At 40.7% G+C, this 19,423-nt stretch overlaps 1 protein-coding gene across 2 annotated transcripts in view; it reads left to right on the top strand.

Annotated features, from left to right (window-relative positions):
• Positions 1 to 19,423, top strand: part of LOC136449028 (phosphatidylinositol 3,4,5-trisphosphate 3-phosphatase and dual-specificity protein phosphatase PTEN-like) — a 40,737-nt gene that overhangs the window by 1,791 nt on the left and 19,523 nt on the right. For both annotated transcript variants that reach the window (XM_066448801.1, XM_066448802.1), the window contains exon 2: positions 13,527 to 13,611. In XM_066448801.1, the coding sequence (XP_066304898.1) occupies positions 13,527 to 13,611 (85 nt within the window). The remainder of the gene's footprint in view (positions 1 to 13,526; positions 13,612 to 19,423) is intronic.

The following is a 19,423-nucleotide window of genomic DNA, read 5'->3' as shown; positions in this document are numbered from 1 at the left end:
AGTCTTTTGAGGCGTGGATGAAGGTAAGACATCCACGTGATAAGATATGCAAGGAAACAGTTACTTAAGAAACTGGATTGATTTTTGTAATGGCCAGACCTTTAAGACAGCATCTACTGCATCATCGAGATGTCCTCAAAAATGGTCTCCAGAATCAAAGGTATTTTCACATTGCAGTGGATTGTCAAGAATTCTATAGGACAGTTTCGTAGGTAAAGAGTATCACATAAAGAGAAAGCTATTCGTGATGTCACAAAGAAAAGGAGAAATTTCTAACATTGCCTTTTGTCCCATCACTATCGCTATAAAAGTAAGGGGTAAATGCTACAGTTACTTTGCAGCATTTACTGTTTGAAATGTTTACACATTGTTGTCCAGGTAAGAAGATGAAAGAAAATATGTCTAAGAGTTAACTGTAAGTTGTTAACAATAGCTTGAATATGCAGTGATAGGGATATCACACGTAGTATATTACAGGTGTCAGTGCAATGCTGGCTGTGTATATAACAGTTCTGCAACTTGTTCTTTTACTCCATACTGCTGGCAGGCTCTGGGTCCGCCTCCGGTGCTGAAAGTCAGAAATGTGTCATTTCTGCACCCTGCTCTGTCCAAACACTGTATCCCTGCTGGAGAGAGATGTCTGACTATGATAGAGCCTTCAGAGATGCTTCAAGTTCCTGTGAAGCATTCTTGCTATTGCAAAATCACTCCTTTACGTAGTAGAAAGATCTTCCTTGTGAAGCGTTGATGCTATCTGTCTAACACGAGAGCGCTTTAAAAATCACTGAATGCTCGGTAAGCTTCTGTTCTCAGAAAAGTTGTGGTTTTGCTGTGATCCTCCCTGGAAGGGGAGACAGTGTGGGACAAAGATAGATCAGGTCCTGGGAAAGTATGGGCCTGTTTGCAAGGAAAACAAGGGTTTGTTTTGAGAGCGGAGCTGGCTGTCCTGGCTCTCATTTACATGTATCATCCCAGGCTAGGAAAATTGTGGCGCCTGTGGGGGGAGGGGCGACTCCGCCCATGTGCTTGGAGAGGGAGCCATCTTTGCTGAGTTGCAGATTAGCAAGGAAAATAAAAACCCAGTATTTGAGCTGGAGATGGCCTGCTGTAATAACATGGTCGGCTGGAGTGGTGGGAATTACTGTACATCTTGAAATGTTTCGCGGGGGTTATGTTTTTGCGGAGATCATTCCACTGCGAAGTGATCATACAGCGAATATGAACCTCCATTTCTTACAAAAATTTTTCAACCGCAGACTTAAAACATCCCTCCTAGTCAAGAGATCATAAATAAAGCCTCAAAGAAACAAACAAACAAACACAAACAAATCAGACTTCAAGTTGTTGTTCAAGCAAACAAGACTTCTATGACTATGATAAGTTTAGGTATGTATCATACCAATACAGTTGAGTTCTCTTCTAGGACTGGTACTGTGAATCTTGATATGTTTGCAGTGGATTTATTTTCGCTATTTTCTCAGTGACCTCTTACTCTGAAATCACAACACCACAAACATGTGTTCTGTGCTTCTACTGTACTACAGAATGGTTTCAACTGCCAGCTTCAAACACTGCAAAAACCTCCTTTTCCGTCCGACAGCGAAATAAAACCACTGCAAAAGAAAACGTACTTACAGTATGTCTTTCAAATCTGTCCACGGCTGTCAACTTTGCACCTGCAGCACTCACCACGTTTGTCAGTGATAGTAGAAATTGGCCAAATAGAGTTAACTGTATGAAGGGAGTCGGCTATGGAGATAGGGTACCTTAGCTGCAATGATTACATGTAAGATATTGCAGAAATTGAGAGCTTACTCCCCAGCTGACAAAAAGGCAACCATCTTGCAGCGTGACCTCTGACCTCTCCCCAGGTCCAATATTGCAACCCTGCGCCTGCAAATGTTACCCTCCATGGCCGAAGTCCCCCAGCAAATGTTCTCCCTATAGCCGGCACAGTTAGTCTGGTAGAGACTAAGAGAGAACCCTGTACAGGTGGGGAGGGGGGCTTCATTTTCAAACAAAAGAGTTGCTGCCCATCCTTTCCCAACAGGGCTCTTTCCTATGTAAATCATGACCTTGGTGATTATGAGGCTTGACACCATTCTAATCATTCTAATCTGATCATCAGGACTTGGGACAAAATGGACACCAGATCCAGGGTCTGGCACCTGGACACCAATAGGGGGGCTATTCTCATGGACATGGAAATGTGGTCAGTGGTCCCTGAGGGATGTCAAGGTTTCTACTTCTGTCAAACAGATGCAGGGTTGTCTAGCACCAATTTATTTACCCCTCTGTAGCAGGGTCTTTCCTTGGCGCATAGGAACCAGGAACATGTAAGGCAGAGTGTTGGATATTAAAGCTACTGGCTAGTTACATTGATGCAGTACAATCTGCACAAACTTTGAATCTTGCATGAAGATTTCATGAGCTATACAATATTGATAGAAGATACAGTAAGGTGTTTTCACGGTGTGATGACTTTGTGGTGGAGAGGTCACCGGGGGTTAAAAACCTGTGGTCGCTTGTGTAACAGTGGGGTTCAAGTGCCAGTCTAACTGGTCTAGACCTTTTAGCCTAGTGGTTAAGGCGTGCGGCCTGTGGACTGGCGGGCCCGGGTTCGATCCCCAGGAGCCTGGAGTCCACTCGCCTCTTGTGTTCTACTTGTACAGGCTTCACTGTACCTGCACTAGGCTAGTACAAAGCTGCCAGAATTCCACAGCTGCCCACGGCAACAGGTTGGGCCCTGCCGTGATTGACAGCTTCGTCTTAGCCTAGTGGTTAAGGCATGCAGCCTGTAGACTGGCGGGCCCGGGTTCGATCCCCAGGAGCCTGGAGCCTGTTTCTACTCGCCTCTTGTGTTTCACTTGTACAGGCTTCACTGTACCTGCTTCACTGTACCTGCACTAGGCTAGTACAAAGCTGCCCACGGCAACAGGTTGCGCCTTGCCCTGATTGACGGCTTTGTCTCTGTGGAATGTTATAGGGGTGAATTTTATGTGCACTATTTGCCTTGGGTGGACCAGGTAATGTGCTGAGCAATCTGCAGAGGTGCCAGGGGCAGGAAGGCTTCTGACGGGCAGAATTCATCCAACCTTTATTGCACTGCAGATGGTCTTGTTACCTACATGAAAAATGAGGTATTGTTTTTAATGTGTGCGTGTGTTTCTAGATATTTGTGGTCAGCATGGCTTAAGAACTTCTGGATGGATTGTTTCAGTTTCAGTTTATTTGTTTTACCAGAAATACATGTCGCCTGGTGGCGTTTTTCAAAGATTTCTGGAGGGGCAAGACCCCTTACATATAAATAGAAAGCAACATTTAAAAATAACAAATGATGACAAATAATACAGCAATAAATTAAAGATTAACTTGAAAATATAAGTCTTCAACAAAGAAAGAAATCATAATTAGATGATAACCGAAGTAACGATAACTCAAGAGACTAGAAATATTGAATCAAAACATAATGGAGAGTCAAAGCAATGAAAACTTAAATGTAACGGAATTTGCATATCAATGTGTAAATTATAGGAGAACTCTATAAAAAAATCTCGTTGATAAAAATTGTGATGATATTTGGTATGTGGGTAGGTGCACGGGAGATGAAGATCAAGGTCGATTATTGGCCCCCAGTTGTGTGACAAGTGCAAGTGCAATAGGTCACTCCTTTCTATAGCATTCAGGCTCCTTGTGCTATGCAAATTCAACCCTGTATGTTGCTGGTGTATGTACCTCTTTTTTTATCAGATGCAGATCATATAGAAACAGATATGAATTCATATCTGGTGTTTACAAAAGTCTATCAAAAACTCTTGACACAAATAAAATCTGCCGGAGAAACTTTAAATTCTCATACGAAAATTGGATTTTGTACTGAGCATGACATTGTGTATATTTTCGTGGTATCTCTAATTCATAGAAATGCTTGTATTCTAATTAGATGATCTTTGCACTGTTTATACATGTTTACAAATGTATTATAACACTATACCTGCTGACTAATGTGACATTGGCCCAGGATGTAGAGTACCATCTAGTGAGTCAGTCACTCAGAAAACTCCGGTGTGATACCATTTACAGGAGAATTGATTTGACAGCGCAGTTAAACGGCCCTTTTCTGCCTTGTGACAAACTGTGGAGACACAAGGAACAGACGTTCTATTTCTCTCCTGAGATCAAATTTGTGGGCTTCTTGGTGAGATCGGACGTAATGTTCAATATGGAGCAGGTCTTGATAGGTGAAGCTGATGTGATTGTACCGTTAATGGCGTAGTTGAGCAAGGAAGCCTCCATACACGTAGGTGTTTTATGATTTTTATTACCTTCACAAAAAAAGTTATGTGTTCAGTGATGTTTATGGGTGGCTGGCTATGTTTGAAGAAGTTGTGGATGAATCTTTATGATGTTTTGTAGGTGAGTAGGTGTCAGGAAAATGAAAGTCATGTGGGTAATGGGCCTCCTAACGACTGTTTACAGTACTGCAGTAGAACTTCTTGTTTTGATATATTTTTTAGATGTTAGATTTCATTCAGGAATAGTGTTCAATTTCTTATGAGGAAATCATGTTTAAGTAGCTCTTTGCATATTGGCCAGGCTCTGAGTATTGGTTTAACAGTTTGTACAGTCTGATTATGAATTTATTGGAAGTAATAACAAGATTTCTTGACTTGCTAAAGTAACTGTTTCTAGTTGATCTTGGAAATAAAAATGAAATATTTGCAGTGGTTTTATTTCTGCCGTTTTCAGAGTAGCATCTCCATGGAAATCGTGATGTGGCAAATACACATTTTGTCTTCCGCTTTTTGTACCACTGTATTATATAAAGAGAACTCTACAACTGGATAAGAATTCGGAGATTTATTTCTGGACGTTTCGAGTGACATCCATCACTCTTCTTCAGCGTCGCTAAAATGAACTAGCAGAACTAACCAGTACTTATTTACAATAACTAGGAAAACCGGTTTTACATGGCAAATCACACAGTCATGCATAAGAGGTATTGAAATGTAAAACAAGATGGGAAGGTTCCTATGGTAAGACAACTGAAGAAGAGTGATGGATGTCACTCGAAACGTCCCGAAATAAATCTCTGAATTCTTATCCAGTTGTAGAGTTTGAATTCTCTTTATATATTGTTTGCCTGGATGTCTAACCTTCACAAACGTACCACAGTATTGTTTCAACACTGCTAAAACCTCCTTTTCCTTGTGCAAAATGTAAGTGAAGTTACAGTAGGGTGACCTTTCCATACATTCATATAATCATGATCTAAGTAGGGTCGACCAAAAAGGTGCGATTTAATCTGGCTAACCGGCGCCACAGCCCTGTTTTGTTTTGGACACGATTATTCACTGATTTTATGCATAGTTGGGACGTACATCTATAGACTTAGCAGTGGTGTCGTGAGTACCGGTAGTATTAGAACAATATTATGCAGGGGGTTTTCTAGAAAAATTAAACAAGAGGGAGCACATACAGGCGAGGGAACAAATTCTATGTATTTATGGAAGAATCGATCGCCGAGGGAAGGCTGTATGCTGGGGATTAAGCTGAATTTGACAAGGCGGCGCTGGGCTGAAACAATAGGGCGCAGCACCCCTCTTTTCCGATTTAGATGAACCCCTGTATAACCCTACATGAATATCTTGATGCACCGGTGCACCTACAGGAAAAATTTGGTGCACAGCTCCAATTTTGGGTGCACAATAGTGTCCCTAAAACTCTTTCTGTGCACCTAAATTTTTAGGTTAGGTGCACCAGTGCACCAAAATGAATTTCGAGCCCTGATCACAAAGCAGTTCAACCAATCATCAGGTAAGGGTCAGCCAATCTGATTTCAACCAATAAGAAAGTGGATACATTTGCGTTTGCAGTTGTACCACTGTGTCAAGGACACCGACGTTTTCATTTTTTCTTTTCCATTCCTGAATTTTGAGGGACATAAACAGGGCTGTAGGATCGGTCTATTATCCAGTGTCCCTACCAAGGCTGCAAAATTTTTCCGTCCCCAAACAATGTGTTGAATTTTCCTTGTTGAATTCGTCATTTGAAGTACGTAGATACATTTTCATCAATTTCATGCCATAAAGTTCAGATTTTGGGACGGACAGCGTGACATTTTTTTAGGGACAGGTCTTGGAGACAGCCCTAATCCCTGACCCCCCTGATGAAACCACATCACAGGAACTGTGCACAGTTTTATCTACGGACGAGACAGGGAACAGAAGGTATAGATAACCTCTAACCCTTCTGTGTCAATGCACTCCTAAGTAGGCCACCTGATTTTGCACATTTTCTCGGTTTTCATAGACTGATTAACGTTATAATCTACGATGTGTGCAGCATGCTATGCAATCACCTCAGGTGTGATGTGTCAGTTACTGTAATTCACTTTATTTTCACGGTAGCAAAATTGACATTTTCACAGAACTAATTTCACTGTGGGGCCAAGTGATTTGTGAAGGTATCATATGAAGGAGTCATAAATGATTACAACAGGTTTTTCACGGTGATGATAAGTTCACGGCACAGAGGTGACCGTGAAAACAGTGAACAGAAAGTTACAGTGAAAGAAACAAGAATTACAGTATTCTACAGATAGATTGCATACGGTTGATGGCAGGTCATGTGGGCTGTGGTTTGCTCGGCTGATCTGGTGACACAGTTATGGGTTCGGGGTGCTAGCCTGGAATCCAAACCTATTATAGCTCCTGAGTCTATAATAGGTTTGGATTCCAGGCTATCGGGGTGCAGGGAGCTTGGGCTCCTGGTTGCAGTGATCCCCTTACTAGTCTTACTCTTAGTCCTGTGGTTGCTGTTGCGGTTATGCTTCGGTCCCATTTGCAATCCGGGGCCGGCCGGGCTGTTTGCGAAAATGAAGAATAACAAATGCATATCAAGAAGAAAGTACATAATATATTGTTAGGCCACACCAATTTAATTTCTTGGTTAACGGATTTTTTGAAAAAATGCTAAATTCCAAAATCAACATGAAAACAGAATCTCAGAGGAATGTTTTTAATTTGGTGCACACAGTTTCAGGGTGTGAACAGGGTTAAGTGCAAGTTTTCACCCCAGCCTTCTGTTTTCATGATTTTTTTTTTTTGCTAAAATTTAAAAAGAAAAATCTGTTAAGATATTTTTGCCTGTCCTTTCATAGCCTTCTTAAACAAATGATTAATGGAGTCTTTTACTTTCTTCATGTATATTTTTGTATCAAAGTTTGTAATATCTACCGGCATCCCAGGCTCTTGTGTGCTGCTGCACAGCTAGATTACAGTCCATCATACAATTTGTCTGAATCTTTTCTTCTAGCCTGCAAAGTTGCAAACATTGTTTACCTGCAAACGGAAAATATTTTCTGTGAAACAAATTGGACAAACGTAGAATGGTCCGACTCTAAAGCAAAAATGATTTTTTTCTTCTTTTTTCTGTTTGCTACAGATTCATTTTCTCGAAAAGTCAGGAAGAAAAGGAAGACTGATTTCTATAGCACAATACCTGTCAATCAGGATTAGACACACCATATTTGGAAAGAAAAAGATCAGAAGAGTCAGCAAAGGTCATCTATGATTTCCGTCACTATTCCTGAGAATTCTTATATTCGATATGAATTATGATATTTGTTTTAGAAAGTTAACATATTAGAGCTGTACTCTTTATGGTTTTTGTGGGGCAAAATTTGGGTAATATGGATTAGATGTTAATCATAATCCACTCAACCAATATTTGTTGTTAATTCTAAGAATCAAAGAACCTTGGAGGTGGAAATTAATTAGGTCAAAGAGAAAAAGAGGAGGAAGACCTTCAAGACTATTTGATGGTCTTTGAAAAGTTTGAAGGAGTTTGACAATCTCTCTTTTAACCTTCAGAACCACTGTGGTTAGCGATCTTGCCTCTGGAACTAGAAGTCCCGGGTTTGACCCCTACCAGAAAGAGTCACAGTCCTTAGGACAGGCCACTGTTCATTGTGCTTGTCGAAAAAAGCTAGGGGAATTTCCCCGGTACAATGAACATGTAAATACTGTATATAGCGTCTGTCTTCTCTGTCACGACCAGTGGAAGATTAGCTCATCTGTTCATTGACTTCATTTGAGCTAAACTGGTTAGGGATCACTTTCCTTTCCTACCTGGGAATAAAATCGTAGCAAACTTAAATCCATTTACAGTAACTGGACCTTTCAGCCCAGCTGTTTCCTCTCCACCTTCCTTGTTCTATTTATAGCCGTGTTCTGTTCTTGATTAGGTTTGTTCCAACCTTGGTAGATAAGATCTGGTGGAAGATACTGTAAATGCATTTAAGTTCGCGTGGTTTTTATTTTGCGCTAAGGCGAAAATGGAGTGTTTGCGGTGGTTTTAAGTTTGCGACAGCGCTATAGTCACATACTGCTGCAGTATTTGGAAAAAAAATGGTTGCTGTGGTTTTAAGTTTGTGGTTATAAAACACAAACATAAAACCACTACGAACATTTCTGCATTTACAGTATCAGCCTTGTGCGGTGATGAACTGGGGGTTGACAGGAACTTTTGTTGTCGGAGAAATTTGACTCCTTCCTAAACATTGTTGTGTCTCTTGACAGTGGCCTTTGTGTGATTGGAGAATATGGGAAGATTACAATGTAGCACTATGACCCAATTTACACTAGGAAAATTTTCTGGACTATGACAATGGCGTATGTCTTCAGTGTACAGCGCCTTTCTTCCTGGGTGTGAATCGACAGGCATATGACAGACATTTTTACTGCCCGTACGTTGTACGTTACCTCCAAAAATGAAAATGCCTGTAATACGACGCGTGTCAGTGGCACCAGGGGATTCGAACCCGGGACCACTGGGCCGAAAACCTTGCCGTTACACCACACGACTCCACATGATGGAAACAGTGATTACACGCTGTGGTACGTTTGTTAAGGTTAGACATCCAGGTAAACAATATATAAGGAGAAATTCAAACTCTACAACTGGATAAAAATTCGGAGATTTATTTCCGGACGTTTCGAGTGACATCCATCACTCTTCTTCAGCGTTACCAAAGTGAACTAGCAGAACTTACCAGTACTTATATACAATAAGTAGAAAAAACGTTTTTTACATGGCAAATCACACAGTCATGCATAAGCGACATTGTAATGTAAAATATTACACGCTGTGGTAGTACTGCACAATTACATTTTGAAAACACGCCTAAAATACAGGCTTACTGCACAGATATAGATGAGTATTGGAGATATGGGACCTTAGACCTTAAAGGTGCCCTAAGCGATTTCAGGGGGTAAAACTTGAAATATTCTGGGGAAGGTAATTCTGTTTGGTGAGGTTGAAATTTACATTTACTTCCCTATATTAGCACATCTGCATCATTATTATAAACTTTGGGCGTTTAAAAATATCACAGAAGCAAGTCACAAAAGGAGTATTTTATTTATTGGGTCCCCCCAAAAATCAGCCCAGAATCCAGCCGTAACCGTTTTTTGTCGACAATCTTCGGTAACTTCCGGCCGCGTGACGTCACAATGCCCAAGCACATTGAGCCATGACCACGTGACTATTTCTTCGGAAGCGTTCGGGACTTATCGGTCAGAATCGTGCATGTTCGGAAGATTTGAAATGATGGCTGGCCTCCAAGTGCTCAGATTTTCAATGAGTTCCCACCACACAACGACATCATATTTTTGCTCCATGATGGTTGATACACGATGGGATAGTGTTATCAAAACTTACTATGGATAGAAATCAGAAAAAAAAAATGATTTTGAATATATGACTTTCAGCGCCCTTATATTGCTTAGGTTGCCTTTAAGTCATTAATGTGACCAGCTGCCTCACATGTGCAAGTTGGTTTGCTAAGCTGGCCTTGACAAGGCTAGCTCATTTCTTTTTTTTTAAGTTTATAAGCCGAGTTTGACACTTGTTGCTTTTTAAAGCCTGGTGCATGTACAAACTTGTTGTAGAGCTTAGAAAAAGAACAGTGTTATGAACAAGTTTGAATACTCAGAGAAAGTTTTGATAGATTCAAGCCTTTTGATACATATCAAGTAGCTGCAATTTTTTGCAAACCATGTTTACAGTAAGATAGTTTAAGATGTCACAATCCAATAGAACAAGGTTCTCTCCATACTGCAGTATGCTTATTTATTTGATGTTTTTAATTTTTTTATTAGAATTGCAACAGTGCAATACTTGGGGACACAGGCAGCTATTGCTGGTGTCGTGGCCCACACATAATATACCGTACTCGTTTTTACACTTGGGTGGAGTGAGGCCAAGTGTGTTCTGGGCCGAAAATCCTGCCATTACGCCACACGACCCCACTCATTTCATAGTGGTAAATCCGCTAATATTTTCATCAGTTCCAGTTTAAAACCAAGCAGTTTTCCTTGACCTTCTAACACCAGTAAGAGCCCCTCCCTGTCCATCAATCAAGCCTTCTATTTACAGGTGGATGCTATCTTGTGCCTCCCAGTCACTCAGCGTGGCCATTTACATGTGGATGCTATCTTGTTGAAGGGTCATTGACCCCCAGTGTGTGTCTTGGCCCTTTTCCACTAGGGATCTAATTTGACCTTGAAGCACAGGAATGTTTGTTATGTGCCCTTCCAAATGTTTACCTCTTGGTAGAGTGGTAGCTGCCACACAAAATGTCAATTATGACTCTTTTGTAGATTCAATGGACACATGGCAGAGGGGCTAATACACTTTAAAGCAGGGGGTTTTGTAAACCTGACCTTGAAAAAAAATTTTATGTACCCTTTTATAACCCAAAATTTTGCCAACCCCCTTTGGTAAAGTGGCACCTGCTGGCAAAGTCTGTCTGTCATGAGACTTCCTGGACAAGACCACTTGTGGACAGGGGTGATTTGTTGGATCGTGTTGTTACCAGCCATGACACAGCATGTCGCCGGAACGTAAGCAAGAACTTGCGTTTAAGGCCGTGTCCGCTTATTTAAGGTTAATATCTCGCATATAGGTTCATTTAGTTGACATATCTTATCCATCGGCTATTACTCCGATGCAACGTTGACTAAAGAACAAAAGAGATTCGGCAGTTATAATAGGTTTAAATAGCAGGCTAATTGCTGTATACGCAGCTCCATGACACTGAGTTGGCTCTGTGTCAGGATATGGGACCTCCGGGCATTCAGATGTGCGTCTTCCTTTCTTTGCTGGTTTCTGAGAAATCCCTAATGCTGAAATAGCTTGGTCCCAGGGAACCAGTTTTGCCTGCAATGTCATTCTAAAAGGACAGTGCCAAATATTCTAAATGTTAGGGTTATTGGAGGTCGCCAACATACTCTGAGGTAAGGAAATGCTTTCCCTGCTAAGTCGCTGCAAAATTGTTTCTAAACTTGTCAGGGCATTTGAAGCCATAAAACAGCAGAGCTAGATTGTCTGAAACGTACGAAATGCATTTGCTAACTGTTTTGTATTAGCCATTACTAAAATGTTTTTGGCAATTGGAGGTATTATAACAAAGGCCTAAATATTTTCCAAAATGCTTCTGCCCGCAATGTTACTGTCAACTGAGATATTGCACATTCCTAAATTGTCCACTTCAGGCAATTTGAGTTCGTACAACCCTGCCCTGAATTTTCTGAAATTCGGAAATGCTTTTGCCTGCTCCATGTTGGATGTTTTTTAAATGTTAAAGGCACATGAGGCCGTTGACCCAAGGCCAAAGTTTTGATGTTTTTGTTTGGGAGTCACCCAGGATGTTTGCTCCAACAACCCATGTCTGAAATTTGGAAATGCTTTTGTTTATAAGACTGGTTTATTTGTCATCATCTGACATACAGGCCTCGTTGCAGCCGTTACAAGGCTGAATTGCGAGGCTAAATATAACATAATCCATTGGAGGTTACACAGCTTTCAGGCATCGATTAAAGGTTTTAAAACAATCAATATCAGTTAAAACATTTACAAGGCTATTTAAAATATTTCACAATCACTCTCTTAGGGATTGCCTCGGGACAAACAGTGCAAGGAATATGTGACAACAATGTTCTCTAGAGTTCATTTAAAAGTCTGATGATGGCCGGAATGGCGCTTCTGGTGTAACGGTTTGTGCCAGAGGGTTGTCCATAGCGGCTCGCGTTCCGAAATGTTTAGTTCGTGGTGGATGTCCAGGATGTTTCCGAAATGTAAGGCCATTTGAGGCCATCGACCAAGGGGCAATTGTTCTGATGGTTTGTTCAAGACACTTGAAACAGAATTTTTATTTCAGTAAACCGACCGTTAAGGTCATTTGAGGCCAAATGTTGTGAAAGTTTTTAGCAAGAGTCAACCATAGTCAAGAGCAATAGAAAACCTATCTGTGAGCACGGAGACCAACTCCTGGAAAAACTTTCTGGCCCTACTCCAGACACTAGTTACAAGCAACGTTCTCTTCATTAACATTTAGACTCATTTTTTTCCAAGAACCCATGGCTAGTTTCCCCAGAAAAGCTGCTCAGACCTGCTGAATCAATCCAAGTGTATATAATTATAAGGTTGTCCAGAAACATTACCTGCTCTTCTGTCTTCATGATTCTTCTAGACTTAACTAGCACATGCACTCCACTAAAGATAGAAATGTCTACACGCTAATGGCACTCAAACAGAACGTGTGTAATCTCACTTGATGATCTCCAAACCGCGGAAAAATAATGAAGGCTCTTCGTGATAAGTTATCGCTGTGCTGCCAGGTGGCATTACTGTGTGTGACTCTGGTGATAGAAGTGAGGTATGGGCCTGGCAAGGCGTGGGCACAATCTGTATGTGTGATGACAACATAAATCACCTAGAAGAGAGAGCAGTGGTGTGCTGCACTGATGGGGTAGCAAGGCATTGCCCGGCCACTGACTTTGCATGAAGTTAAAGACAGATGATTGTGAAATACTTTTGCCGTTATAAAACTGACTGCTTAAAGTTAAATGATACTTTATTTTTACTGTTAAGGTCCTAACTTGTTAAAGACTTATTCCGTGGGTAATGTCTTTATGCCCTGAATATGAAGCCGTTGCCACTGACTTGGCTATATGTACAAGTTGAAGATGGATGATTGAGAAATACTGAGTACTCTTGCCTTTATAAAACTGACAAAGTTACATTTATGATGGCTGTGTGGCTGCTTAAATGATGCTTATCAAGGTCCTAACAGTTACTGTCTTGTTGAAAACATATTTAGTCTGAAAGAATGTCAGTGCTTATCGTATGTCTTCTTTTCAGTATATATAGGACATATTTAGATTGGAAAATGGTCTTTGGCAACTCAGTTCATGCATTTGGTCACTGTAGCAACTTTGTTCCGCCATTGCCATGCTATAAAATCTTACAAGTGATGCTTAGCATGTCGTCTCTTAAAAATGATAGTTTAATTGGGTATCATTTTCATTTTCAGCACCATGGACAGAACCAACTTACCCTGTTACCGGAAACATGCCTTGTATTTGTTCCTCTTCCCAGTGTTGTAAAAATAGAGGATTGATAATGTTAACATGATTATGCCTATATCAAGTATGAAGCATTCCTTAACAAGTGTTTCTCAGACATCTACCCTAACATCATAGCGATGGGGTTCCCAGCAGAGAAACTGGAGGGTGTGTACAGAAACAACATCGACGATGTCGTGAGGTAGGTCAACCTTTTCCTCAAGCTGTGGATGAACGGAATCTAGTTTAATTTTAAGTGTTTCCATCATGAGTGTGTTGCTGAGTTGTTGATATGTTTTCAACGTTGTTACATTCATGCTGAAAGTAATCTCCAAAAAGATGTGTTGTCTAAATTCATTTTTGTAAATCTGCTTATTATGTTTTTCGAATGGGTGTCTCTCAGCCTTTTAAAAAGTACTCATTTTGAAAGATGGTAATGTCAGCAAAAAGACAAACAAAAAGACATGGAAGCAACATATCTACTTCACTGAAATTGTCACTGAAGAAAAGTTCCTTCCAGCTCATTGTATAATTGTTGTGTTAGTTTTGTGTTATCAGCTTCACACTGTAGAAGTTCCAAGGACAAGTTGAGGTGACAAAGTATCAACTCTTTGATCCCTTCATTGGCATGAGAATTTTACAGTTACCTATTTAGTATTAGAAGGAACAACTAAGTTATTCAATAGACCTGACTAGGGGTGGATACTGGTTCGGCGTAATACGGTTCAAGTCCAAGTTTAGGTCCAGAGATTTAGGTTCAGGTCTGGACCTGAACCTGGACCTGATCCTGTCCAGTTGATGTTTTGTTTTATTAAACCAATAGTAAGCATACTGACATGCACAACTATAAAAGTTCTTGGGGAGAAGACTTTCAAGATAAACCAGTGTTTGATATTTGAATATTGCACTTGTTTTGAATGCCTTTTTTGTCAGAGGAGAGACTCAAACACTTTTTATCAAACGAAATAGAGAAATATACTTGTACTTTGTTCAGTTTTTTTTGGACTCAGGTTTTTGGCTCTAGGTTTTTTTGGACTCGGTTCTTGGATATTATAAAGGTCCGAATCAGGTCCAGCGAACCGGTATCCACCCCTAGACCTGACCCTGTTAAGGACACAGACTTTTTTTTTCTTTTACAGATTATATTAGTGATAATCGCATTACTCTTGGGCCTATTTTCTACTGTCCCACTGTTTTTACTCCAAAATTGGTTAAAGCCAATCCAACAAAGACACTTGTTTTTTTTTTCAAAGAAAAAGGAAGTCCTGGATAATGAATGGTGAGATTTTGAACCAAAGGTTGACCCAGATGCAGCTGTTTTTGTTCGTGTTCATTACTTTTAAGATTTTATGCTGAAATATTTTCTATCATTCCATGACTCTGGACTATTTTTTAGGTTGATTTCCTTTAGTCTGTATAACACAAACTCCAGCTGTCCGGGGATTTCTGTCCCCTCCCCGCGGAGTTGCGAGGTGGTTACAGGGCGGCGAGTGGTCACAGGAGGCTTGATTGAATTCAGGCTAGATTTCTTTCAGTCATCAGATGTTTTACAAACCTCAGAAAGTCTGAATGATACCGGCTTGGAAGATATTTGTATGCCGAGATCCACACAGTTTGTCTTGACTCTAAAATAGATTTCAGGTTGTTCTACTTCTTTCAATCTCATTTCCCAAAGTCGGAGAAGCAGAGAACTGCGTTGTTGTGTCCTGACCTGGGGTTAAACACTTCTCCCAGGATGACAACTGGAGTGAGGCGTGTTCTTTCTGTAAGACTTTCAACTCCTGTAGGCGAATAATAGACTCATTACTGTGGCCAGGGCTGATAGGTCCTCCCGCCTTTGAAAGGGAAACTGTGGCGCCATCCCGGCCTGGCTGCTTTGATCAGGCTCCAAAGGGAAATCTCTACAGATGATATTCAGGTCTCCTGTGGTAAATCCTATATTACATGCCTTTGGGCACTCTAAAAAGGGTTGGGGAAGGGACAACTTGTCAGAACGTGAAAACAAATAATAGGTACTGCAGATAAAGGTAAAAAGATAAAGGTATAGCTTTTTTGAGGCTGTAGGGGAAGTAGGTTATTATCCACTGTGTCTAGGGTACCGTATTGGAAGGCCAAGCCCAACCCTCTCCTTCTACCACCTTTTACCTCCCCAGCAGAAGTCAGGTACCCATTACACCTCGGTTGAGTAAGAAAAGTCGAGTATAATCCATGAAAAAGAAATTTGGAAAAAGAATTCGGGAACCATTGTATGTTTTTAGGGGAAAAAATGCATACAGCAAACCATCAATGCAATGAAATGAAATTCAATCCGTCTTGGTCTGCAGTGAACTATTACTGAAGAGCCTTCATGATATCAACCACACCTGAATGGCTACTCCTTTAACCCTCCACTTACTGCCTAAGATATGACCCGCTAGTAGGGGTGGATACCGGTTTGTCTTATTAAGGTCCAAGTCCAGGTTTAGGTCCAGAGATTTAGGTTCAGGTCCGGACCTGAACCTGTCTATAGTTGACATGTTTTGTTTTATTAACCAATACTAAGCATGCATGACTACAAAGGTTTCTTGGTGAGAAGACTTTCAAGACAAACCAGTATTTGATATTTGAATGTTGACTCAAAACACTTTTTATCAAACAAAATCGAAAAATATATAAGTTTTGTTCAGTTTTTTTGGACTCAGGTTTTTGGCTTTCAGTTTTTTGGACTCGGCTCTTGGATGTTATACAGGTCGGAATCAGGTCCAGCTAACCGGTATCCACCCCTACCCGCTAGCCATACGAAGTTGGTGCAAAGCGGCTGCCTTAGCAGACTGACAGTTAACTAGATCATATAGGTTTATTCTCTGATGGTTTCATCACCAATCCCCTTCATCTGACAATAGGGATGTTGATGATAACGTTTCCTTTATTTGCTGAAAGGCAGTCTGGAGTCATTATCTGTCCACAATGACAGACCCTGTCCTTTGATGACGGTCCTCTCTGTATTTCCTATAGAGAGATAAAACTACGTTCTGCCCCTATGGGTCTGCAAACGCCAAGGGAGATTAATTACGAGGCAGACTGTATGTACAGTAAAGGTGGATGGAAAGAGTCATTACTTTGCTCTATCAGATTGAGATGCGACAGTAGAATGCTTATGCCACACCAATTTTATTTGTTCATTGTTGGAGTAAGAAAAAATAATGCTGATTTAGAAGATCAACTTCAAAACAACCTGTAGACATGTACCTTTCCAAGTTTCACAGTTTCAGGGAGTGAAGCAAGTCATATTCAAGTTGTCCTCCCTGCCCTCTGCTCTTATGATGGCTGCTTGCTATTTTTCACCATATAAAATGGCAAAGAACCCAGGAAATAAATTGGTGTGGCCTTACACGTGCTCTGTATATGACTCCAAAAGATCAAAGATGGACAAGTCTCTTAACTTTCCCTGTAAAAGAATGGTTGTGAAAACCTTTAAAACAACTTTTTTATGGCAAAATTCTGTTCCAGCAATACTGTCGGTATCAAATGCTGGAAAGTAATTAAGTGTAGAATAGCGTAGCACAGCATATCGAGTGGCCAGGTCCTGCCTGGGGTGTTAGCTGTGCTGAGTAGGGGTGGATACCGGTTCGGCTTAATAAGGTCCAAGTCCAAGTTTACGTCCAGAGATTTAGGTTCAGGTCCGGACCTGAACCTGGACCTGATCCTGTCCAGTTGATGTTTTGTTTTATTAGAACAATATTAAGCATAGAGAATTAATACTGACACGCACAACTATATTAAGTTTCTTGGTGAGAAGACTTTCAAAATAAACCAGTGTTTGATATTTGAATGTTGCACTCATTTTAAATGCCTTTTTTGTCAGAGGGGAGACTCAAAACACTTTTTATCAAACAAAATAGAAAATATATTTGTACTTTGTTCAGTTTTTTTTGGACTCAGGTTTTTGGCTTTCAGGTTTTTTGGACTCGGTTCTTGGATGTTATAAAGGTCTGAATCAGGTCCAGCGAACCGGTATCCACCCCTAATGCTGAGTGATACAGCTGTCGAGAGGAGAAGATGTCCAACCTTAATCCTGTCCGTAGGGGGACGTTAAATCTAGGCCACGTCTGATGAAAGCCTTAAAGTCCTGTTCTAACTCAAGTGCAAGTGAAGCCGTGGATCTGTGTGCAAAATCCCTCTAAGTTGGCCGAGTGTGTTAAAACCCGAGTGTTCATGTTGTAGTTTGCCCTAAGGCCAATCCAATTCATTCTTTTGGTTCTTGTACATTTTAAAGTGGAATTTTAGCAAGAGAATATCAAGAAACAGAAGGCTGGGGTAAAAAACTATGTGTAGCAGTGTACAGACTTTCATGACGTTAGAATTCTCATCATATTTGTGTTAATTCTGATAACCTAGAAATCAAACTTGTGTGGCCTAAAAGAAATGATTTTCCCATCCCTCCACATCCGATACCCGGCGACACCGGCAAGTGTAACGTTAAGTTGTCCGTCGCCCGCTGTCCGCCCTGTCTCCTAACGATCGATAAGTACACGCATGAGTGATGAGACTATTATGGTTTACGACATGCGCTTGTGCAGGTACATTTCTCACCGCCCATCAGGTAGTCTCCGGTCATCAATCTTGCCGGACGCGCCACGCAGGCAGACGGGCATTGCTCTTGTTGCTAGGCAGATTTTCCCTCTTCAGCACCGCACAGCATCATGGGAAGGCCTTGTGGGAAGTACAGGGATGGATTTGTGAATGACTTGTGCTAATATGGGCACTAAAGGTGGAACTTGAACATACAGTATTACCCATCTCTGATGTGTTTGAATTTTCTGAAGAAGAAGAAATTGAAATCCCGCTCATGGCAGATTATTGTCAGTGTCAGGATAACTAGAGAAAATGTGTGTCCATAGCTTGTGCTGATGTGGACATTAAAGGTGGAAAATGTACATGATGTCAATCACTGATGTGTTTAGATTTGAAGAAAAATAGAGAAGAAATTGGAATCCCTGTGACAAGTCATTGAGGGAAAATGTAAAGTCTACAAATTTAATTTGTGTCCATAGCTTGTGCTGATATTGGCATTGAAGATGGAACTTAGGCACCTGACTGTGGAAAATGAATATTATGATATTAGTTTCTAATGGTATCCATATTAGTTGTTGTTGCACAATAAAGTTTGATGAAGTTACTATTTTGATAAATGCGGCACAAAAAAATGGACTATCATCTATGGTCATTGGTCTTTTATATTCAGAAGTGCTCCCTACAAATTTCTATTCAGATAGAAATGGCTATAATGTAGGATGAGGTGACGGCCATTTTTTTTTTACAAGGGTTCGCTGTTCAAGGTGACCTTGGTGGGGTAGATGTCATGGGGGCAAGTGAGGTCACTGTGGGGAGGTCAAGTCATCAGGACTGTTCCAAGAAGTGGGAGGGGGGAGTTATTCCCGAATGTACATTACAGGCTTTCATTTTATCCTTTCCTTGCAAGAGTTTGGTCCTATCACGGTGTTGACCGACAAAAGATTTTCCCAAAGTGAAACCTGTTTTAAGAAACTGTTTCAGATTTACATTTTACTTTGAATGGATTTGAGTTGGAAGGAATTTGATTTTGTTACACAGAGAAAATGGTGTGTTCATAGTGGTTTTAAGTTGAAACAAGTGCTAGGCAGGCAAAACATTATAGTGGTGGTTTTGATTTGGTGGTGAAGCGGTCACCTGGAAAACCGTGAAGGTAAATCTATTGCCAAAATTTCAAGAATCACAGTTTTGTATCAGTTAATACCTTCAATACTCTTATTTATACAACAAAGTCTGAATATGTTAATCACGAAACTAAATTTTGAAAGGCCCTCTATGAGATTTCCAACACAAGATTTTCTGCACCCCAGTGGGACTGGCTGATGAACTGTTTGTTAAATAGGGTCATCAGGGTTAGTAGGTCAGCAAAGGTCATGACATATATAGGTAGGGGTCACAATAATGAGGCAGTGGTTTCCCTTTCATAGTGGTCCCCAGATAGAAGTGATGGTATCTTCAGTACC

The sequence above is a fragment of the Branchiostoma lanceolatum genome, chromosome 14, assembly GCF_035083965.1.
Source record: "Branchiostoma lanceolatum isolate klBraLanc5 chromosome 14, klBraLanc5.hap2, whole genome shotgun sequence".
NCBI classification, from domain to species: domain Eukaryota; kingdom Metazoa; phylum Chordata; class Leptocardii; order Amphioxiformes; family Branchiostomatidae; genus Branchiostoma; species Branchiostoma lanceolatum.
The sequence above is the reverse complement of the archived record's forward strand: the minus strand, read 5'-3'. Positions and strand labels throughout refer to the sequence as shown.